This window comes from Crinia signifera, chromosome 3 (assembly GCF_055691185.1).
Source record: "Crinia signifera chromosome 3, ASM5569118v1, whole genome shotgun sequence".
Classification (NCBI taxonomy): Eukaryota; Metazoa; Chordata; class Amphibia; order Anura; family Myobatrachidae; genus Crinia; species Crinia signifera.
In genome coordinates, this window is record NC_139219.1 from 24493651 (window position 1) to 24518647 (window position 24997).

The window sequence follows — 24997 nt, forward strand, 5'->3', positions numbered from 1 at the left end:
GCCCGCCCCCCGCTCCATCAGCTCGCCCCCCGGCTCCCTCAGCCCTCCCGGCCGCACCATGAATGTTAGTAAATATGCGGGGCAGTCGGGGTGGTTTTTTTTATTAGGGAAGCCAATCCCGTGATTGGACATTTTTCAATCCCGAATTCCGGGATTGGCATCCCTAGTTGGGTGGCATACTAGTAAAACTGCTCGAACCACTAGCTATGAAAGCTAGTCTGCTACCTTTTGTGTTTGTGCACGTGTGAGAAAGCGATGTAGTTTCACTCTCTGCCAGCAGACGGCGGTGTTTTGGAGACACTATAGATAATACGAAAAATCAGAATTATCTGTTGCCTTTAGATAAACACGACAAGGGATGGCTGTATATAGACTGTGTACATACTACACATGTCCGCTGCTGTGTATGTGGCTGGTGTGGGGTCGGGCCCCCATGTAGGGTGGGACAGGGGCCCCGGGCATCAGTCTCCTCATCCCGGAGCAGCAGCAGGTGCACTCACTGCAGACTGAACAGAGGGAAAGGACGGAGTAACATCAGCACTGCAGAACCGAAAGGGGCCATTTTCCCGGAGACCGTCGTCACTGACAGCAGCCGCTGCGGCTACAGTAAGATGGCGCCGGCCACAGAGCGGTGATCTCGGTGCGGACATAACCCGGAAGTGGTCCCTGCTCTCTGTTCGGCTCTTGTCCTTGTGCTGTGTAGCCGAGATCTATCAGCATGTTACTCACCTGCATAAACTGTGAGTGCTGCCGCGGCTGTGTGCCGATGTGTTCCTGCGGGTGGTCAGTGTCGCGTCCTGTACCCGAGTGTGAGTGGGATGGATGTGGAGTGTATATTAGCCTGAGTGGAAGTGGGGGAGTAGTTGTGTATCTGAGTGTGAGTGGGGCTGGAGTGGTAGTGTATATGAGTGGGAAGGTGGGGGAGTGTGTGTGAGTGGGGCAGGAGTGGTAGTGTATCTGAGTGGGGCAGGAGTGGTAGTGTATCTGAGTGTATGTAACTGTGTTTGTCTCTTACTTATTAATATTCTTTTTCTCCCCATCTCATCTTCATCAGTTGCAGCTGGCAAATCAAAGTAAGTACAAGCCTGTTATATGCAGTGTGTGTTATATTATTGTCATTATTATTATTGTTATTTGTTATTGTCATTTTTTATTTATATGCCGCCACAAGGGTTCCACAGCGCCTGTCAATACATAGTTGAGCAAAACATTTTTTTTAATATATATATACACGCAGTGTTTTGTGTGCTGTATACAGTATGTAATATGCAGTGTTATACACAGCTTATTGGGCCAGTTGTCCGCAGTATCCTATGCAGTGTGCTGTATACAGTATGTTATATGCAGTGTTATACACAGCTTATTGGTCCAGTTGTCCACAGTATCCTATAAGTATAATATGCCTGGTGCCAGTATCCCCGTGACTTGTGCCCCTGAGGCAGGGGATGCGCTTCTGTCGGGGATGCGGGGATGCACTTCTGTTCTCACTGGCTAAAGCCACCTGGGGTACCATGAGATTCTGCCTGACATTTCGTCCACACTGTATGGGGGCATATGGGCCATATAGAGTGTACAGGTATCATCGAGAATGGAAATGTGCAGCAGGTGCACTGATCTATCCCCTCTGTATCTGTGCTCTTCCAACAGAGTCTACCTGGTGCAGATGATGAGCGCTGCCGGAACCGGCTATCGCTTTAACACCAGGCGGAACAAACTGAAAGACAAGCTTATCCTGAGGAAGTACGATCCTATAGGTGAGTGTATCTATCCCGCATCCACCCACTTCTGCCACCTGACTCAGAGGTCTTTGTGTATTTGCTTGGGATGTGGTCAAAAGGGTGACAGTCAATATGTCGACACATGAAAAGGGTCGACATTGTTGACACAAGCAATAGGTCGACATGATTTTTTTTTAAAGGTGGTTATTCATACATAACCATCCATGTGGACATAGAGGGCAAATCTAATAGTGTGCTGGAAGCTTGGAGAGTGAAGCGAGCCATGTGTGGGGACGTGGTACACTTATACAATGTCTATGTCAACATAGACACCAAAAAAACATGAAAAACTCATGTCGACCTATTGCTTGTGTGCCCTTTACACATAATACCCACAGGATTGTGCCCTTTACACATAATTATACCCGCAGCATTGTGCCCCTTACACATAATAATACCCACAGCATTGTGCCCCTTACACATAATAATACCCACAGCATTGTGCCCCTTACACATAATAATACCCACAGCATTGCGCCCCTTACACATAATAATACCCACAGCATTGTGCCCTTTACACATAAGCATTGTGCCCCTTACACATAATACCCACAGCTATGTGCTCCTTACACATAATACTATCCACAGCTATGTGCTTCTTACACGTGATACTATACACAGCATTGTGCCCTCTACACATAATAATACCCACATTATTGTGACATTTACACATAATGCCCACAGCTTTGTGCCCCCCCTACTACACACTGCTATATATTTCTTCCCGCACACCACCTACTACCCAATGTTACAATGTACATACAGCCCACTGGTGACCTCCTTCGTCTTCAGATGAGGCCGAATCTCCCACAGCAGCTGCATGCTGTTGGCCCCCTGCCAGCCACTCGCCAGCACGGTCCGATCCACATTGGGGACCTCGGGTGGAGCTGGGCGGGAAGCACATTCAATAACTCTTGGCAAGGAGTTGGGTGCTGTGGCGGGAGCATAAGGCTCCAGAGAGCAGGTGCCTTGCGCTGCTGTGGCTGGGCAAGGTGAGCGGCTGGAGGCGGAACGCGTTCTGCCAACAATCGCAACTGACGGAACACAGATCCACCTCATTCCTGCCCACTTTAAACCCTGGTTTTCATGTAGCCTGGGGTCATGCATAAAGTCACAAACATTCAGACATAATGAGTTGGTGTTGCGTGTACACCTGGCGTTCTCCACCCCTGGCATTCGGCAAGAGCGCAGATATAGTCATTACTTCTGTGCTGATATGTAGGAGACCTGTGAGGTATGGCAATGGCTGTAATTCAGCAGCTGCCCAGTGTAATGATTGGTTCTCGGAATGGTCAGTGAATCAGGGAATGTCACACATCTGCCATCTGATCTTTCTATATACATGTTACACTAATGTCATTGCGTCTCCAGCTGCAGCCACGTCAGAGCCACAGTAACATACACTACAGTTGGGTTTGGAACACTCGGCTTGATTCAGCTTTGTTGGCAAAACCATGTTGCTCTGCAGGTGGGGCAGATGTAACCTATGAAGAGGGAGTTGGATTTGGGTGGGTTATATTTTTTTTTCTGTGCAGGGTAAATACTGGCTGCTTTATTCTTACACTGCAATTAAGATTTCAGCTTAAAAAAAACCCACCCAAATCGAACTCTCTGCACATGTTACATCTGCCCCACCTACAGTGCAGCATGGATTTGCCTGGATTGTTCCCAGGTCGGTGCTCTGCACACAGGTGTAGTGCCGGCGCTTGGAAATCATCTCATTGCAAAGGGAAAATGGTTCTCTGGGTTTTGGATCGGACAACCCAGATTACCAGTTTACACCGCAGCTCACCAGGGGCCTTAACCAAATACAACCATGCTACCTACCCTGCACATGCAATAACCCAGGATTTAGATATCAGTGGAAAAGGGAATGAGAAATAGTGGGATTCCAGTATGTAGTGTTCCTTCTAGGAACTAAGGCGGTCAGGGTGCCGCTGCACGGGGGCAGCATAAAGCGCCGTGATAAAAAGGGGCGGGGCGCTGCCAGAGGGGTAAGGCGCATTTTGCCCTTTAAAAATCAGACAGGGTGCAGCACCCCGCTAAAATAGCCTAGTGGGAACACTAAATAGGATGGAAGACCAAACGCCCTATACCATTTGTACTAGGACAGCAATAACTTGTTAATTACACTAATTTGTTTATAAGAATAAAATAATCAGCCAATCATAAGTGATTTTCCCATACTAGCTGCAGTGTGATTGGCTGGCAGTGAAGGGAGTGGCAGGAATATTCTACTATAACACTGTGTGGGGACAAGACAATTAGTAGTGCTGCGGCTCCGTTCCTATCTGTGACCTTGTACATTTCAATGGCATGTTTACATATAGAGCACTCCATTGAAATGAATGGGCCATACAAGAAAAAAGTGTAAATGTGTAATACAGCACTGGTGAAACGCTATGGTTAGCCCTTAATGTACTAAAGGACGGTGGGCTGTGTCAGGGAGATTATTATTAATAATAATTACTTATATAGCATCAGCATATTCCTTTGCGTTTTATAATAATAATTTTATTTATATAGCGCTCTTTCTCCAATAGGACTCAAGGCGCTTAACAGATAGAATGAATGTAATACAGTACACAGGAACAATGACGTACAGAAAAGCTTTTCATAAACAATACTTAAGGGACTGAAGGAAATGCTTGAGTAAATAGGAAAGTCTTGAGTCTGTTTTTGAAGCATTCTAGAGTGGGGGTCTCTCGAACTGTGCGGGGAAGTGAGTTCCATAAAGTCTGAGCTGAATGGCTAAAACCTCGACCCCCAGATGAATTTCGGGAGATTCTAGGTACTGCTAATAGTCCTTCATCTACATATCGCAGTAATCGGGTGGGACAGTATGGAATCAGAAGCTGCTTCAGGTACCTTGGGCCTTGGTCATGTAGGGCTTTGAAACTCAATAGATTGATCTTGAAAATGATTCGCCATTTTATTGGCAGTCAGTGAAGGGAGGGGAGAATGGGAGTAATGTGGCTAGAACGGGGCTGGTTAGTTAACAGCCTGGCTGCTGTGTTTTGTACCAGCTGTAATCGGTGCAGTTCTTTTGCTGGTAGACCAAGGTAGAGGGCATTGCAGTAATCCAAACGAGATGATACAAATGCATGTATGACTTTTGGCAGATCTTCAGATGGGATGAAGTGTTTGATTCTGGCTATGTTCCTCAGATGAAAGAATGAGGATTTGATTGTGGCTGATATCTGATGTTTAAGTGTCAATCCACCATCTAGTACCACGCCAAGATTCCGCACATGATCAGAGTTTTGTAATTCTGTACCCCCAAGTGTCAGTCCAGTTGGGTGGCTGTGCTGCAGTCTTGTCCTTTGATGTTGAGGTCCAATCATAAGGACCTCTGTTTTATCAGGATTCAGTCTCAGCCAACTGGCACTCATCCGTTCCTGGAGCTCAGCTAGACAGCCATTCTATTTTAGACAGCCATTCTATTTTAGACAGCCATTCTATTTTAGACAGCCATTCTATTTTAGAATAGAATAGAATCAACTTTATTGCGCACACTAATGCGGGGAACACGTACCCGCCAAGCTACACAGCGCGTAGGCAGCCATCAGTGGCGCCACTGGTCGTTGCAGCAGCCAGGTAGGTGACCATATAAGCAGGGACAGTATAGTTATCACAGAACACATACCCACCGAGCTGCACAGCGCCTAGGCAGCCATCCATGGTGCCACTGGTCATTGCAGCAGCCAGGTAGGTAACAGTATGAGCAAGGACAGCACAGTTATAGCAGAGACTGTACAGTTATCACACAGGGACACGGGGTTACATATGGCTGAGTGCACAGTTCCTAGGCAGCCATTTGAGGCGCCATCTTCCTGTAGGGAGGGCCTGGGTGGTGGTGGGAGAGTCAATGAGGCCAGGGGGGATGCCGCTGCCCCTGAGCTGGTGCGGCCTACTGTGCACGGCTGGGGGGGGGCGATCTTGCCGGCCTCTGGGTGTCATGCCGTGGCCTCGCTGCCATTCCCCCAACTGCATTGTGCAGGGTGATCGTCTGGTGCACTTTATTTCCTGGGGGTGGTTTTCCCCGGAACGATGGTGCTGCCGGGGGGCCACAGCGCTGCCCGCATCTGGCCGGGTGTCGTCGCATCCTGCGCCAGGGTGCACGGTGCTCGCTTCCTCCCATCTCCTTCCTCCGATCACCTCCGCCACGCTGCTCCGGAGGCCGGGGATGTTTACGATTGGGGAAAAAACAGTATTAACCCTTTGAGTGTCAAAGTTGCTCACAGCGACTGCTCTTTTTTTGGGCGCAATGTTTAACAAAACTTCAATTATTTGACTTCAGATCATTTGCCGGCAATAACTAAAGTGATTCATATTCATAGTAACATAGTAATTAAGCCTGAAAAAAGACATATTCCATCGAGTTCAACCTATCTAACTTGTAACTACTGACTTCAGTAAGTCATATCTATAGGGTTCCCTTATTGGCCAAAAATGTCTCCAGTTTTGATGTAAATTCAGTAACAGTAGTTGCTGTAACCGCCCCACCGGCAATGAGTTGCAGAATTTGACTGCTCTAATGGTGAAGAATCCTCTTCTTAATTCTGTACGGAATATCTTTTCCTCGAGCCTCAGTACATTCCCTCGTGTCCTAAGTATAGGCCTGTTAGTGACCAATCATCTCCCAGTTCCATATTATTCCCAATCCTGTATTTGAACATACTAATCATATCTCCTCTCAACCTCCGTTTCTCCAGTGAAATCATATTCAGCCTGGTTAACCTATCTTTGTATTCTAGTGATTTGAGACCTTTTACTAGCTCTGTTGCCCTTCTCTGTACCAATTAATTTATGTACTTTGAATATCGTGTTCAGTTCTGGGCACCGCACCTTACAAAGTGTGGTCTCACCAATGCCTTGTAAAGAGGCATTATCACATTGGCATCCCTTGAATCCATACCCCTTTTAATGAATGCTAGTGTCTGGTTTGCTTTTGCTGCTGCAGTGGGCACTATTACCCAATTTTTCATCTATGATGACCCCCCAAGTCCTTCTCTACAGCAGAATTCCCTATAATAACTCCATTAACCTATAAGTAGCTTGTTTATTTTTGTTCCCATAATGAATTACCTTACATTTTTCAATGTTAAACTGCATTTTCCTCCTATCCAGTTTATTTAAGTCACTTTGTAGTGTTTTCCTTACTCTACTTCGTGTCGTCCGCAAATATTGCAATTTTACTCACTATATTACTTCCAACATTAATGGATATATTAAACAAGGTGGGTCCCAATATTGATCCTTGCGGGACACCACTTTGGACCTTACCCCAGCTGGAATATATGCCATTTACCACTACTCTCTTACCCCGATTGTGCAACCAGTTTTTAATCCAATTACAAATTTGATCTCCTAACCCTAAATTACCCAGTTTCATTAATAACCTTTTATGAGGCACCGTGTCAAAAGCTTTAGCGAAATCAAGCAGTATTACATCAACAGATTTCCCTAAGTCCAGCCCCCTACTGACTTCCTCATAGAAGCTAATTAAATTAGTCTGACATGATCTATTTTTGACGAACTCATGTTGAGCCTTACTTATCACTATCTCCTATTCTCCTGTTTTGGTGTCCTATCTTGTTTAAACACTTTGAATGCCCTCCTTTTTTTTTAGCTATTTCAAATTTGACTTTTCTGTTAAGCCACATAGGTTTCCCTTTGACATTTGTTCTTTTATTTACCCTAGGAATAAATTTATCTGTGCCCTCCAGCAGTATTTTTTAAAGTTTGCCACCTTTTAGCAGTATCTATCTCTAAATTCCTTCCAGTTTATATACTTTAAGGACCCCTCAAACTTACCAAAGTTTGCTTTCCTGAAATGTAAGGACCAAGTCGCTCCAATATAATTCTTTGCTAAAATTTAAATCAAATGTGATCATATTGTGATCACTGTTCCCCAATGTCTCCCTTATGGTTATGTCCCCATTGTTGCTTATCAAGAGATCCAGGATATTGTTATTTCTGGAGTTTTTAGTGGATATTTTGCACGTCTCCCACAGAGACGTTGACACTCAAAGGGTTAAAACAAGACCGGGTAATGACAGGCAGACAGAGAAGTAGAAGGGCGCTGCTCGCAAGCTTACAGTCTATAGAGAAATAGGCATGGGTTCCTGGTGGGCTGTATGATGTGGCCACACAGGGATGTTGGCCTAGGGCAGTGATGGCTAACCTTGACTTTCCAGTTGTTGTTGAACTACACATCCCAGCATGCCCTGCTACAGTTTTACTATTTGGCCATGCTAAAAACTGATGCTGGGATGTGTAGTTCAGCAACAGCTGGAATGTCAATGGTAAGGTGGCCATACACACGCAGATTTATCTTCAGATGTGGCTGGTTGGAACAAAAACCTGGTAATAGATGAGAGCAAATGACAGTTGACCATTTGCTTGGAAATGCTGGAAAACTGACAAACTGTCACTGATCCATAACCATGTTTTTGTTCCAACCAGCCAGATCTGAAGATAAATCTTACTAGTGTATGGGCACCTTAAGCCATCACTGGCCTAGGGTCAGCAGGATGTTAAAAGTAAAAAAGAGAAAATATTTAAAATGATGTGTGAATTGTACAGTGGGGATGTAATTGGATATGGAAGCGTATGGCAGATATGTGACTGGTTCTGTTATTTAATAAGCTGAGTTTTCAGGTAACGCTTGTAGGTTTGGAGACTAGAGGAAAGTCATATTGTGCGTAGGAGAGCATTCCACAGGGGTGCCAGACGGGGTCCCGACAGTCATTTACCCAACGTCGGGATCCCGACTGTTACAACACCCGACAGACTGTTTCCCGACGGCCACCGGCTATTCTCCCTCGTGGGGGTCCACGACCCCCATAGAGGGAGAATAGAATAGGTGGCAAGCGTAGCGAGCCACCGTGCCCGCAGCATGGCGAGCACAACAAAGCCTGCAAGGGGCTTTGTTGCGCTCGCCATGCTGTCTGAGTCCGGCCAGTCGGTATCCCGACATCGGGCTTATGACTGTCGGGATCCCAGCTGTCGGAACCCTATACCACACCCATTCCACAGAGTGGGTGCAGCCAGAGGAGAGAGCTGCAGTCGGGAATTGGAGCAGTCTTGCATGGGGATGAGAGACGTGGATCTTGTGCAGGGCGGAGAGGTCGGGTTGAGAGAGAATTTGAGGTAAGATAAGAGATGTATGTTGGTGTAGTTTGGTTCATAGCCTTATGTGTGAGTATTTTATATAGAATATGGTAGAATACAGGTAACCAGCGGATGAAGATCAGCCTCGCAGCTGCATTCAGGATGGATTGTAGTGGTCAGAGTCTGTATTGCGGAACAGACTATTGCAATAACAAATGTGGGCAACAATGGGGGTTAACAAGATATTCATTTAGCAGCTTCTAGAAGATTATCTGATTGGTTGTCCATTGTGACATCAGATTCTTCTTATGATCTTCTAGAACAGGGGCGGACAATAAGTGGCCTTCCAGCTGTTGATGAACTACACATCCCAGCATGCCTTGTATCCATTTCAGCATGGCCAAATAGCAACACTAAGGCAAAGCATGCTGGGATGTGTAGTTCATCAACAGCTGGAGGGCCGCCTATTGCCCACCCCTGTTCTAGAAGGTGCTACATAAATACGATTCTAATTGGTTGCCCTTAGCAACATCTCATCTGAAATAGGACTCCAATCTTAGTGGGATACAGTCACTAGGTCGACCCTATTTGTGTCGACATACATTGGGTCAACCACTTAAGGTGCAGTACACTTTGACGACACGTGTCCATTACGTATGGGACAACAAAGTGAAAAGCTCATATTGACGTTTTGATTGTCGTCCGAATGCTTTGTCGACCTTCCGGCCCTGTCGACATAACCTCTGTCGAACTTCAGTGGTCGACCCAATGAATCATACCCATTTTAGTAAATAAACCCAGAACGATTTATCACATGTAAATCCGGGGGAGCTGTGGGAGAGCAGGGTCTGGGGGGGAGCTTGCAGGCCGGGGGACGTCAGGGTCCGTCTGGGGGAGCGGGGACCGGAGAGCAGGGTCCGGTCCATGTGTAGCTAGCGGCAGGAGAGGTGGCGGGGAGCGGGGTCCCGTCCAGCTGCAGGAGGGGTAGTGAGCTAGCGGGTGGACTGGAGACTAGGTAGCGGCAGGCGGGGAGCAGGGAGCACACGGCGCATAACAGAGTCTGGGTAGCGGCAGGAGAATAGGAAACATCCTATTCAAAAGACTGGGCGGGCAGGACGGTCGCTGATTGGCTGAGCTCTCGGCCAATCAGCGGCCGCCCAGTCTTTTGAATAGGATGTTTCCTATTCTCCTGCTCTCCGCTACCCGGACTCTGTTATGCGCCGTGTGCTCCATGCTCCCCACCTGCCGCTACCTAGTCTCCAGTCCACCCGCTAGCTCACTACCCCTCTGCATCATCACACATGGACCGGACCCTGCTCTCCGGTCCCCACTCCCATAGTCCAGCTCAATGCCGGCTGCACATAAGATTTATCTTATGTGCACACCGTCCGACATCCAGATCTGATCCGATGAGCATGGGACCGCGCATCGGATCAGATTGGATGTCATACCCTACGCGATTTGGGCAATTTCACCCGATTTTTCAGCCCGATCCTCCAGAATCGGTTGAAATCGGGCCCAAATCGCGTAGTGTATGGGGGCCTTTAGAAACCCATGCGATGCTGATGAGATTTTGACTAATAGTCAAAATCTCATGCTGATTGTACCCGTGTGTAGACACCATAACACAGAAGCTGCTTCTCTCCTATAAGTGCTGAATGCTATATTCAAATGGACATCAGTTTCCTATAGTCCAGGCATTCCCAACCACGGTCCTCAAGGCACACCAACAGTGCAGATTTTGTAGATATCCAGGCTTGAGCACAGGTGACTTAATTAGTATCTGAGGGATTCTGATTAAACCATCTGTGCTGAAGCCTGGATATCACTAAAACCTGCACTGTTGGTGTGCCTTGAGGACCGTGGTCGGGAATGCCTGCTATAGTCCATAGTACTGATGGGTGCGACCATTGCCCCAGGGAGCCATCTATCTATAACTTTTTCTTAATTCTCATTTCTTTCTCTCCTCCAGTAAAACAACATGTTCTGTTCTTTGAAAAGAGGAAAATCCGAAGCATCTGATGTTCTTACACGGGATAGAGAGAGGACTCTTGGGGCGGCGGAGCAGGGGGAGGGGGGGCTGCTGGTGCGGACATCCTGTGCCACGTGTGAGGACGGAGAAGAGGAACACAGATGTCGGACTGCCAATAATTACACAGACAATGCTGGGGGCATGCGGCCAGTACCTCTCGGCTGGGTTCACGGCTGCTCCGCTGACGTCTCCGGTTCTCACTGCTACATCCCGTTAACAGAACAAGTGATATTTCCGGAGAACTCTCTACCCTCAAACAGTGCACTCTTCCATAAGAAATGTATTTTGTCTGCGATATTTCATCATTAATAAAAATAAATGTCCTCGTGTTTGCACAACACTGAGTAGATAATTACTATTTATAATGATTATTTTGTCATTACATGTTGTGTACTCAGCACCTGATCATTGTGTAAGTTTTATGATTGTTTAATTGGTTTTATTTTGTACAAATAGTCATCACAGCAGATTTACCCTGTAATTCTTGTGCTAGCCCAAACTTGCAGCATCTGCCGTCCGTCTTCAGGCTGCTCCGTCTCTGGTCCTATATCGGTTATACAATGACTGAGTAGTAACATACAGACTATGCATTGCATTGTACAGAAATGCAATTGGGCTACAGAATTGGTAATGTGGCTAACTGCGGCTCAGAAAAATGACTACCAACGGAGGCATCACAAACTCATTCGCAGTGGCGCAAACATTTGCAGCGTATAGTATATACAAAAACGGAGACCATCGAGGTTAAAGGTTGGCCTATGGCTGCACAGACTGGACACAGCAATAACAATACAGGCGCCATGGTTTTTACACATACAAGCTGACAGCCGGCTGCAGATACGCACCCCGAAAATGGCTGTGACATACCTGTGTTTTTCCAACTGTAAACACTCAAAACTGCCATTTCCTGCCAATCGCTTCTCTGTGAAATCCTCATTGTGAGCTTGATTGCAATAGTGCCTGGACACATGGGAATTGTGATCGAAGCACACAGGCAGTCTGAGGATATTCACTTCATTACGTAAACAGCAGTCATCAGGGCCGCCAACAGGGGGGTGCTGTGGGTACAGCTGTCCTGGGCCCCGGCCTCTGCCGGGGCCCGGGCAGCTGCCCACAGTGGCATGGCACCCCCCACCCGGCGGCCAGGCGCGCACAATACACAGTGCAGCCTGCAGAGCGCCGAGCCTAGGATACAGAGGGGCTTGGCGCTCTGCAGGCTGCACTGTGCAGTGAGTGATTTGAGTCCCGGAGGGAGAAGATGCTGTGCCGCCGCTGGTAAGTAATAGTAATGGGGGGGGATGCCGCTGAAGGTCAGTCCCGGGCCCCAACATTACTAGTAGTGGCCCTGGCAGTCATTGTGTAAAAACATGAATTAGGCTCTTATACCCCTTTCTGGAAGTATTGTCAAAGAAACTTATTAGACATTATTTCCAGAACATTTACACCAAACTAAGGTGGGGAATTATAAAAAACAAGATCAGAGTCCATGAAGACTCTATGACGTGTACAAGTGTAGAGCGAACCAGCTGCAGCAGCCGGAAAAGGTTTTCTCACAGCACCTGCTCTATTAACACCTTTCCAGCAATGGGATCAGATTTGTGAAATGAGCATAGCAATGATTTATAGCTAAGTCCCAAACAAAACCTTGCGGATTGAATGTAATTACAAACTGTAGAATAGAGGCTTTATATTTTTGAACATCACATTGGCAATATTTGCAATTCAAAGGCAGCTCCCGTTACCGCTTTGTTTTTATTTGTCAATAATTTGTCCGTTAAGTGACATCATTAGCGCTGCCTAATCCAAGTAGAGTCTAAAGGCCCCCATACACTAGTGAGAATTGGTCCGATTTGACCCGATTCCGACAAATCGGAACAAATCTCTTGTATTTGACATCTTGTCCGACCCGATGAGTGGTCCCTTGCGCATCGGAGCAAGTCAGGAAGTCGGACGGGCTGCTCATAAGATTTGATAAATCTTATGTCCAGCCCGGGCCAGGCAGGGGGATACAGAGCGTCCGGGGGACTAAGAGAGGTGGTGGCCAGGGGACACTGAGCCGCCGAGGGAACTAGACAGGCAGGCAGGGAAAGCCGGGCAGTAGGCGCATTTAACAAAAAAAAAAAAAAACCATACAAATGAATGGGAAGCCACTGATTGGCTGAGAGCTCTCAGCCAATCAATGGCTTCCCATTCATTTGCATGTTTTTTTTTTTTTTACGCATGGGCTCCTGGCTCTCCCACCACCTATATGCATTTCCTTTGCCCAGCTCCTGGCTTGACCCCGCCGCCTCTCTTGCAGCCCGGCTCTCACCAACATTTATGTTGCACTTGTTTGATACCTAGATCACTAAACACATAGTAAAAGGTATACAAAGTATTCAAGGGAATGATATCTATTTAGCAAAATCCATTACAGTATCATTAAACTCCAAAGCTATGACTAAAGGCCCATACACACTGGGTGACTGAGCTGAAAGTGGCTCAAAACAGCAGGTTTGAGCGGCTTTCAGCTCAAAGCCGCCCAATGTGTATGGAACGGCGATGAGCGCTGCTGCGCGCTCCTGCAACATTGCTGGGAAAGCCGTTCATCTGCTGGTTATACCAGCAGATGAGAGGCTTTCAGGACGACTTTGTATAGCGCTCCGCTATGCAACGCCTTCCTCCCCCCCTCCGTCGGCGTCGGCTTTCCCTGCAGCGATGAACGCTATCATTGCTGTCCATACCCGCTGGGCATAGTCGCCCAGTGTGTATGGACCTTAAATCAATGACTAAAATTACACGAAAATGTTCGTCAAGATCCACTTACTAAAACTTGAATAAGACGAAATTTGAGTGACTAAGACTAAAACTAAATTGAAAATACCTGACAAAATTATCACTGCTTAACAGAAAGTGAAAGCAAAATGATCTGTTTCAAACTTGCTGTATATGGAGAGAGGGAGGAATGGAGACAAAGGGGGGTATTCAATCCTTGTCGTCTTCCCGCAGCCATCTCCCGACGGGGGAGATGGCTGCGGGGCCCTATTCAATGCTGTCTTCCCCGACAGCATTGAACAGGGTTTCTCCGCAGAATGAGCCCGACATCACAAGCTGCCGGGCTCGTTCTGCCGAGAAAAGCCGGAAATAGGCGAGCTCTCGGCCGGAGCTCGTCTATTTCCGTCCTCAACTCGCGGCCACGCCCCTTTCTAGCCTCCTGGCGTCCGGGACATTAAATCCCGACCGCCGAGCTCCAGTCGAGCAAAGCGAGAACGGGACAGGGGTACGGCTGTCGAGCTTGCTCGACAGCCGTTCCCCTGACATTGAATACCCCCCAAAGACTGAAGGTAGGAGCAGATAGGGACTAAAGCCCCGTACACACGGGGGAGATATATTGCTCAGTTTCTCATTTTCATCAGCGACCAGAGATGGTGAGGGAACCTCTGCCGGGAGTGCCACAGAGGTACCAGGTATGCAGCAAGCTCCTGCGACCAGCGATTAGAAAGGGGCTGAAAACGGGAGCGCGCACCTGGAGATTTATCGCCGGGGCACACTCCCATCACTGGCAATATGGTCGCCTGCGACCATATTTACAGCAATTTCAGCCCCTATCGCCCCCGTGTGTACAGAGCTTAAGCCCTCATTTTGACGGGCTTTTTAACTAGTAATCTATACTAGAAAACATTTGCTGTTACCCATAGCAACTAGCCAAATGAGAGAATGCTTTCACACGCTTCATTGACCAGGACACCCCTGTTGTAGTATTTTATTATTAACCTTTATTTATAAAGCACCAACATGGTTTACAAAGAACATTTCATCATCTGTTGCATTGATGGGAAAGCATTGATACACATTTGTGTTGTGTAATACCTTTATATAGCCAGAGGCTGTCACTATTGTCATCTGTGTTAGGCAAATCAAACATTTCTAAACAGCACTGACACCTGCTGGCAATAGAAGGTACTACACACCAAAGTGTTAACATTTATCAGGGTATTACTGTTTTGGGGATGCATTTCTCCTCGATGGGAGGACTTTGGTTTCCAACGAGCAGAGATCGTCCTATATCGCACAGTGAAGAGGTCATTTCAGTTCTCCACAATTAACGTACATTTTATGAGCTTCCTTAGAAAGTGGTCTGGAGTAAAGAACATACTTTACATTTCCTTTATGAGAAGAACTGCTGAGGAAGGTCTTTCCGGTAGGGATAGGATGTCTGCGTTCCTACTGCCTGCACGCTCACTGACGCAACGTAGTTTGACCTTTTCACCATTTCTTCTATGCTGAGCTGAGGATAACGAGCCATATAGAAAGCCAGCGCCCCGATAAAACTGTCTCCTGCCCCCTGGGAGGAACGAGAGACACACAGGGTCATATCCTACACAATATATATTCTAACATGTAAGTGACGGGAGAGAATCCTGTGTTATACATTCCAAAGCAACATTCTAAAGACAGGAGTCTTGTTGGATACAACCAAACCATTGTTGTGTCTGTGAAACACTGACTAATAAAGTTATTACTTGGAAAAAAGCTGGTAAATAGTCTATCATTTCACCTCTAGGGGCGCTGTTCTGTTGCAGTCTATTGAAGTTTTTTCCTTTGACACTAAATGCAATAATCCTATTTATTTACCAGTTATTTATATAATGCATACGTATTCCGCAATGCTTTACAGAGAATATGTGAACATTCACATCAGTCCCTGCCCCAGTGGAGCTTACAATCTATATTCCCTACCACATGTACACGCACACACAGACATTCTAGGGTTAATTTGTCTGGAGCCAATTAGCCTACCAGTATATTTTTGTAATTTGGGAGGCAAACAGAGTACCTGGAGGAAATCAACGCAAAAAACGAGGGCATGGCCTCGAGGTGAATATCCTTTATCGCAAAGCCACAGCCGCACACTCTCTGTGAACTGGAGGCTAGTCATATTGAGCAATGGATGACCATCGATGGTTTTCACTATTGAAGGTCATCCATTTTCTTTGGCTGAATGGCCCGTAGGCCAATCAGAACCTGGGGCGGAGCTTCACGGTTGTTTCAGTCAGAGCTATGATCCTAGCCCCTTGGGGATTAAAAAAAAAAAAAAAAACTATTCGGTTATGCTGTGCCATCGATGGAGGGAAACCATCTCGTTCTCATACATCGATTGAAAAACTATTCTACATTGGCCATATACCATCGATGATTATGAATCGATGGAGATGGCCATCCCTGGTCTATTTCCCCGCTGCTCTGCTAAGGAGGAATGTGGCAGTGACGTGATGAGGGGCAACCAAGGACAGCCTGACTGCTATAATCCCGAATCTCAGACCGTTGCTCCGTGTGCATGTAAATGTTATGCAGATAGAGGATTTCTGGGCCCAGGCGGAGCGGCCAGTAGCTCAGACACTATAATGTAATATTCTAGCCAAGTGTAAGGCATTATCCCTAGGACATGGGAAGCCCTGTATTGTTCTCGCTGCCCTGTGTTACTGTAAGTCATCCGTCTAGACTCCTGAGCCATTTCTGAATGATTTTCCACCGGTGGAATCCCCGTGTCCTGCACACGGTCTCTCATGTTGCTTCCTTCTGGCAGCAATCTCTGCCGTCACGGGCTGTTTATACATCAGACACGCGCGTTACTAGGTGACTGCTCACTCGGTGAGTGTTTCATCTAAGATGTATGGAAAAATAAACCATGTCGATGTATAGAATAGAATTAAAAGCCATTGTGCTGTCAGTGTATGAGGAGAAGAGCTATGATTCAGTGGCTCTTAGAACAATTGCATCCGGCGTTTTGCAGTAATGACTCAATAGACGGACCTGAATTGGGTGCCCACCCATGGGTGCCCTCGCCCCAAATGCAGATACAACGGAAGGGCGTCACTCCAAGGCCTGTTATACAGTAATAAATCTGGGAATGGCGCTGTCACCATGACACATGTAACCAAGGCCTCCATCAGGTGTGTGTGGGGGGCTGCTGGGACTCCAGTCCTAGTCCCAGGGAATGAGGAGGGCCTGCAACATTCCATGCACTCATTTCATTTTAGCTGCCCACCAGCCTTGCCTGGGCCAATAATGTAATTATTGTGGTTTAAAAAACAAAAACAAAGTTTATGCAGCCAAATTTGAGGTTAGGGTACCAACCAACCAGCCCCTAAATGACATTTTTCAAACACAGCCTGTAATGGCAGTTGGGAGCTAAATGGCTAGTTCTTTAGGGCAAAGGTACTAAGCCTTGGAGAGTGGATGGCGATAAAAGTACCAGTCAATCAGCTCCTAATTGACATTTTTCAAACACAGCCTGTACATAACAATGAGCAGCTGATTGGCTGGTGCATCCTATATGGCTTCCTGTCTGAGCAGCGAGTGCCACAGATGCTGAGAGGCTATCAGTGCTGATAGACTCTAATGTCACTGCGGATGGGTCACACACCAAGTGACACCGGTTCTTCAGCCAGAGAACAAACAGTGTTCTGCGGACCAGGCAGTGATGTGCTGTTCAATAGGAAATGTGGCTTCCTTTCACACATGGACACACTGCAGCCTCGTGCCTCAGTGACATCACTGGTTCCTGGTGACTGTCCCATGGGTAATGATTCACCTAGATGACGCATTTCCTGTAAAGCAGTTCTTACAGGGAGTAAGCAGCGCAGCAGCCAGGGGGGAATGGGTGCAGGAGTAAGCAATCAAATTCCCCGCTCAAAATCAGCACAAATGCCATCCCGAGGGTGATAACATACTCAACAAATGTCTGTCCTTGCATTAGGGATGGCCATCGACCATCGATGATTCAAAATCATCGATGGTTTATGGCCGATGTAGAAGTGCCATTGATAGAGGATAACCAGATGGTTTCCCTCCGTCGATACCAAGCATAAACTAATAGATTAATTTTTCTTTTTTCCCCCAAGGTGCCGGGACACTGAGCATAGCTCCGCCCTCCACACCCGTGAATCCCCGCCTCCGTGTTTTGATTGGCCCACAGGCAATTCAATCAAAGAAAATGGATGACCGTTGATAGGTAAAAATATTGATGGTCATCCATTGCATAGTATGACTATCGATGGCCAGTTGCACTATTGCCATTGATGGCAAAGGCAACAATGGCTGCCTCTATCTGGCACTGTCTGTGCAGTACCTGGTCCTAGGTTCTTGGCAGCGTATCAAAACCACCAGCCAATCAGATCCTAACTGACTTGTTACAGGCTGTGCTTGAAAAATGACAGGTAGGAGCTGATTGCTTGGTAATTTAGCACTCTCCATTTTATCACTTTTCGAAGGCTTCGTACATCTCGCCCTTTGAGACCTATGTTCTAATCCAGTGGTAGCCATCCCTAGCCCTCGAGAGCTACCAACAGTTCACATTTTCCAGACAACCTAGCTGCTGCACAGCTGCACTCATTAATCACTGACACATTTTAAAAGATCCACAGATGGAGCTAATTACTTCACTTGTGATTCTGTGAGGAGACCTGCAAAACATGCACTGTTGGTAGCTCTCGAGGACTAGGGTTGGCTACCCCAGTTCTAATGGGCCCCATACATCAGCAATCACAATTTATGGATTTCCAGATACAGGGATTTTTTGGCCAGATAAATGGATTTTACAATCTATCTGACTTTGCCCACACATTACAGATTTATTTCAGTGATCGGCAGATTTTTCCATCTAAAGATTGCATCTTCATATCTGGAAATTGCCCAATCGATTGTCATTTCAGCTGTTCATAATGTAAATAGATGAAGAAGACGAATTGGGAATGCCCACACATATAAAAAAGATCTGCAGATAATACCAGATTATTAAACATGTTTAAAAACCTGATTAAGCAATCGATTGGCGATTTTGATTGGGATTGCCAAAAGGGGGAGCCCACACATCTAAAATTAATTGTGGCAATCATCTCCATATCTGAAAATTGTCACAATTAATTGCTGATGTATGGGGCCCTTAAGCCTTGGAGAGACATCAATTAGACTTCGATAAAGTACCAGCCAATCTGCTCTTAACTGTCAATTTTAAAACACAGCCTGTAATGTGACAGTTAGGGGCAACAGATAAAACTTAGTGGGTTAATAAGGTCCATGTATAAAGAAAGCTAAAACCTCACAGGCAACAGGTTGAGGGATAAATGGTATAATCTGTATAAGGCCCAATAGTTGTATATGCTGCCTCTGTAGTCCTGTCTTGTGCCCAGCTATGTGACCATTGCTGGTTGTCCATGGCAGAGGGCGACTATGAATAATATTCGGCACTGGGTCACGTCGCCATATAGCGTTCTCATGGCAATAATCACACCGGCTGTGAATCATGGTTAGAGGACCACAATGGGCAGCCTCCTCTGCAATGATAAGCCTCAGTCCTGGGGGCAACGCTCCTGTGGTCCCCACCCCATCCCCAGCCTCTCTGTGGGAATCCTCATCATTCACTGCAGGTTCTGAGTGTTTCAGAAGTGACTCACTGAGGATGTCAGGGCTTGGCTATTAACCCTACATTCTTATCTCATGACATGTCTGACATCATAATCCTCTCCAGTCTCCACCATGCGAGGTCTATTCACCATTCCAAGACAGGATCAAAGGGCCAGATACACAGGCACATTCTTTCCCAAAGGATCCGGCTCTTGTGGTTAGAGAGAGGAATTATCCTCCATATTAACCAAGCACACATTTAGCCGGAGGTCCATCAATGTCAGCGTTATCTGCAGAGTGCCTGCGGGTGGTAGGTAGGACCACTCAGGTGCAGACAGAGAGCTGTCCCTATCACTGGGAAGATGTATGTAATATATCTGTGCTATCCCCAAAGTAACCAGGTTGGTGCTTCATCTATCCCAAATGCCACCAGGTGACTTTACCTTACCGACCTCTTCTACTGGGGCTGACGGTAACTGCACTGAACGCATACGTTGTCCAATGTAAAGTTCTGTTTGTCATACATCCTCTCCCGCTTCTCTGTGTAGCTACCGTACACCTCTACATCTCTCCTCCCACATCTACCTACCGTACATCTCTCCTCCCGCTTCTCTGTGTACCTATCGTACACCTCTACATCTCTCCTCCCACATCTACCTACCGTACATCTCTCCTCCCGCTTCTCTGTGTACCTACAGTACTTCTCTCCTCCTACATCTGTGTAGCTACCGTACACCTCTACATCTCTCCTCCCGCTTCTCTGTGTAGCTACCGTACACCTCTACATCTCTCCTCCCGCTTCTCTGTGTACCTACAGTACTTCTCTCCTCCTACATCTGTGTAGCTACCGTACACCTCTACATCTCTCCTCCCACATCTACCTACCGTACATCCCTCCTCCCACTCTCTGCGTACCTACCATACATCTCTCCTCTCCCCTCTCTGTGTACCTACCCTACATCTCTCTTCCTGCCTCTCTGTGTCCCTACTATACATCTCTCCTCCCGCCTCTCCGTGTATCTACCCCACATCTCTCCTCCCACCTCTCCGTGTACCTACCGTACATCTCTCCTCCTACATATGTGTAGCTACCGTACACCTCTCCTCCCACATCTACCTACCGTACATCTCTCCTCCCGCCTCTCCGTGTACCTACCCTACATCTCTCCTCCCACCTCTCCGTGTACCTACCGTACATCTCTCCTCCTACATCTGTGTAGCTACCGTATACCTTTCCTCCCACATCTGTGTACCTACCGTACATCTCTCCTCCTACATCTGTGTAGCTACCGTACACCTCTCCTCCCACATCTACCTACCGTACATCCCTCCTACCGCTCTCTGCATACCTACCATACATCTCTCCTCTCCCCTCTCCGTGTACCTACCCTACATCTCTCTTCCTGCCTCTCTGTGTCCCTACTATACATCTCTCCTCCCGCCTCTCCGTGTATCTACCCTACATCTCTCCTCCCACCTCTCCGTGTACCTACCGTACATCTCTCCTCCTACATATGTGTAGCTACCGTACACCTCTTCTCCCACATCTACCTACTGTACATCTCTCCTCCCGTCTCTGAGTACCTACCATACATCTCTCCTCCCACCTCTCCATGTACCTACCGTACATCTCTCCTCCTACATCTGTGTAGCTACCGTACATCTCTCCTCCTACATCTGTGTACCTACCGTACATCTTTGCTCCTGCCTCTCTGTGTACCTGCCACACATCTCTTCTCCACATCTTTGTCCCTAACGTACATCTCTATTTCCACATCTTTGTCCTTACCGTACATCTCTCCTCCTTCCTCTGTGTACCTTCCCTACATCTCTCCTCCCACATCTGTGTACCTACCGTACATCTCTCCTCCTTCCTCTGTGTACCTTCCCTACATCTCTCCTCCCACATCTGTGTACCTACCGTACATCTTTCCTCCCACATCTGTGTACCTACCGTACATCTTTCCTCCCCCCTCTCTGCATACCTATCGTACATCGCTCCTCCCACCTCTCTGCATACCTACTGTACATCTCTCCTCCCCCTCTCTGCGTACCTACCGTACATCTCTTCTCCCACCTCTCTGCGTACCTACTGTAATTTCTCCTCCCACCTCTCTGCATACCTACTGTACAACTTTCTGGGAGGAAGGAGGGTTATGGACCCTACCTCTTCTGCATGCAGTGTAAGAGAACATAAATACATTAGGTGTGATTGAGAGGTGGAAACAGCAGCGGTCACAGCCCAGAAATGCCTATCGGAATTGATTGAATCGCCATGCAATTATCATCTGCATCCACTACCGATGATCTTCAGGACAGCCACCCAGTTGAGCCGTCAACCCCCGGAAATGAGTGTGCGGGTGTACGAGCGGTCGGCCGAATACACATAGTGCGATGCACCAATATATCTTTAGATACGCAATATATCTATGAACAGCATCGCTAGTACACACTGGTCGATGGTCCATTGATATATCGGTCATGCAATTGAACGGCCGATATATTAGCCAGTGTGTATTATTGCTATTACTTTGATATCCCGTTCCACCACTATACAATAGCAGCCCTTAATGTCACAGCAAGTTGCTCTTGTGGGACAGGTACCCTAGAAAGGGGTACCGTTCAAAGATAAATGGAGCCTGAGCACTGGGATTGGGCCAAATCCTGTAGGCGTGGCCAAAACTTGTAGGTGTGGCCATAATGAAAAAAAAAAAGAAACAAATGGAAAATATTATGTGTAGAAATGCTTTTGCTGAAAAAGGGGATATTGGTTCTCCGCGATCTGAATACACTGCTCTGTACGGCAATAACATAAGTTTATGTGGCTAGCGAATCCTGCTGACCCAGCTCACTTTGTATGGTTACAGTATGGGACCTGGACCTGGGATGAGTAATCGCAGGAGCGGGGATTAGCTGGATGTCCTGTGGGTTAGATGCTCACCTCCAAAACAACAGCTGCTCTGGAACCTGCTGCCTCGCAGCCCACAACTGCCGACTCTCCCATGATAAATGTCCACTTAGTGTCAGCAGAAAAACATCTCTGCGCTGCCCAGCTGTCACAGTTCAGCACAAGTGGTGGATGATTCGCGTAAACATCCTCAGACTGGGGACAATGCTCCTCTTCCTCTATGATGTTACCAGCGCTTGTTTTTGCCCATAATGTTTGCGATGTTGCTGATTAGACATTTTTGTGGCTATACTTTTAGCACCTTATACTTGTACTACCATATTACTTACCAAGTCTCCCGAATGTCACTGGGCACGTCTGCCATCCCGAAAGAGTGTGCCAACCCTCCACATGCCGTACAGTGCAGTGGGCTGGGATTCGCTCCTCAGGGAGTTTGACCCCCTCCGGAGGGCTCTTGGTAAAATTTGGCCACTATGATTAGCACCTACAGGATAGATTTCACAGATGATCCAAACTTACTGTCTTTTTGGAGTTCCACTCAGGGAGATCCTGAATGAGAAGTCCAAGCTGCAAGTTTGCGGTATATTATTAAAGACCCTGGCCGTAAAAACTTGAAATGTAGAAGAGGGAAGGTCAGACAGTGCTCCTTAGGGGAATCTGAGGAAGATGAGACTAGGCAATAACAATAGCAGGAAGGTAGGGGTATTGGACAGGAAGGATAGGAGAGATTAGGGGGGCATGACTTGATTTATAGTGTCGAGAGGGGGGCATGGCCTGAGCTAGAGTGTAGAGGGGGGGGGGGCATGGCCTGAGGTGGAGTGTAGGGGGGGGGGCATGACCTAAGCTAGAATGTAGAGGGGGGAGGGCATGACCTGAGCTACAATGTAGAAAGGGGGGAGCATGGCCTGATGTGGAGTGTAGAGAGGGGGGCATGGCCTGAGCTACAGTGTGGAGAGGAGGGACATGGCCTGAGCTAGAGGGTAGAGAGGGTGGGCATGGCCTGAGCTACAGTGTAGAGAGGAGCGACATGGCTTGAGCTACAGTGTAGAGAGGGGCGGGCATGGCCTGAGCTACAGTGTAGAGAGGGGGGACATTACATGAGCTTGAATGTAGAGGGGGGGGGGGGGCATGGCCTGAGCTAGAGTGTAGAGAGGGGGAGCATGGCCTGAGGTGGAGTGTAGAGAGGGGGGGCATGGCCTGAGGTACAGTGTAGAGAGGAGGGACATGGCCTGAGCTAGAGAGTGGGGACATGGCTTGAGCTAGAGTATAGAGAGGGGGGATATGGCCGGAGCTACAGTGTAGAGAGGGGGGACATTACATGAGCTACAGTGCAGAGAGGGGGGACATTACATGAGCTACAGTGCAGAGAGCAGGGCATAGCCTGGTTTAGAGTGCAGCAAAAGGATCATGACCTGAGCTACAGAGTAGAAAGGTGGACGTCTGAGATAGTGTAGAGCACGGCGGTAGGGGCATGGCCTGAGCTAAAGTGCAGAGAGGAAGGACATGGCCTGAGCTACAGTGTAGAGAGGGGGGGCATGGCCTGAGCTAGTGTAGAGAGGAGGGACATGGCCTGAGCTACAGTGTAGAGAGGAGGGACATGCCTGAGCGAGAGAGTAGAGAGGAGGGACATGGCCTGAGCTACAGTGTAGAAAGGGGGGACATGGCCTGAGCTAGAGTGTAGAGAGGATGGCATGGCCTGAGCTAGAGTGTAGAGAGGATGGCATGGCCTGAGCGAGAGAGTAGAGAGGAGGGACATGGCCTGAGCTACAGTGTAGAAAGGGGGGACATGGCCTGAGCAAGAGTGTAGAGAGGATGGCGTGGCCTGAGCTACAGTGTAAAGAAGTTACATGAGTTAGAGTGTAGAGTAGTTAGAGTGTAGAGTAGCTAGAGTGTAGAGTGGAGGCCATGACCTGAGCCACAGGACAGAGAGGGGGGACATGGCCTGAGCCAGAGAGTAGAGAGGAGGGACAATGCCTGAGCTACAGTGTAGAGAGGAGGGACAATGCCTGAGCTACAGTGTAGAGAGAAGGGACATGGCCTGAGCTACAGTGTAGAAAGGGGGGACATGGCCTGAGCTAGAGTGTAGAGAGGATGGCATAGCCTGAGCTAGAGTGTAGAGAGGATGGCATGGCCTGAGCTAGAGTGTAGAGAGGATGGCATAGCCTAAGCTACAGTGTAGAGAGGATGGCATGGCCTGAGCTAGAGTGTAGAGAGGATGGCATGGCCTGAGCGAGAGTGTAGAGAGGATGGCATGGCCTGAGCGAGAGTGTAGAGAGGATGGCATGGCCTGAGCGAGAGTGTAGAGAGGATGGCATGGCCTGAGCGAGAGTGTAGAGAGGATGGCATGGCCTGAGCGAGAGAGTAGAGAGGAGGGACATGGCCTGAGCTACAGTGTAGAAAGGGGGGACATGGCCTGAGCTAGAGTGTAAAGACATTACATGAGTTAGAGTGTAGAGTAGTTAGAGTGTAGAGTAGCTAGAGTGTAGAGTGGAGGCCATGACCTGAGCCACAGGGCAGAGAGGGGGGACATGGCCTGAGCCAGATAGTAGAGAGAAGGGACATGGCCTGAGCTAGAGTGTAAAAAGGGGGGACATGGCCTGAGCTAGAGTGTAGAAAGGGGGGACATGGCCTGAGCTAGAGTGTAGAAAGGGGGGACATGGCCTGAGCTAGAGTGTAGAAAGGGGGGACATGGCCTGAGCTAGAGTGTAGAGAGGATGGCATGGCCTGAGCTAGAGAGTGTAGAGAGGATGGCATGGCCTGAGCTAGAGTGTAGAGAGG

The 24997-nt window shown here is 47.8% G+C and overlaps 2 protein-coding genes across 5 annotated transcripts in view; one reads left to right on the forward strand and one right to left on the reverse strand.

The window, feature by feature from the left end:
- Nucleotides 1–384: 384 nt before the first annotated feature.
- Nucleotides 385–11264, forward strand: MRPL33 (mitochondrial ribosomal protein L33). 2 transcript variants are annotated; one of them, XM_083175464.1, is made up of 4 exons: nt 385–809; nt 1055–1073; nt 1648–1754; nt 10867–11264. In XM_083175464.1, the coding sequence occupies exons 1-4, from the start codon at nt 719–721 to the stop codon at nt 10914–10916; spliced, it is 267 nt and encodes an 88-aa protein (XP_083031590.1). In that variant the 5' UTR covers nt 385–718; the 3' UTR covers nt 10917–11264. The 2 variants fall into 2 exon arrangements, with proteins under 2 accessions (XP_083031590.1, XP_083031591.1); XM_083175465.1 differs by having other exon boundaries at nt 560–740.
- Nucleotides 11265–14749: 3485 nt separating this feature from the next.
- Nucleotides 14750–24997, reverse strand: part of RBKS (ribokinase) — a 58998-nt gene continuing 48750 nt past the window's right edge. For all 3 annotated transcript variants that reach the window (XM_083175468.1, XM_083175469.1, XM_083175471.1), the window contains exon 9: nt 14750–15250. In XM_083175468.1, coding sequence (XP_083031594.1) covers nt 15074–15250 — 177 coding nt within the window. In that variant the 3' untranslated portion in view covers nt 14750–15073. The remainder of the gene's footprint in view (nt 15251–24997) is intronic.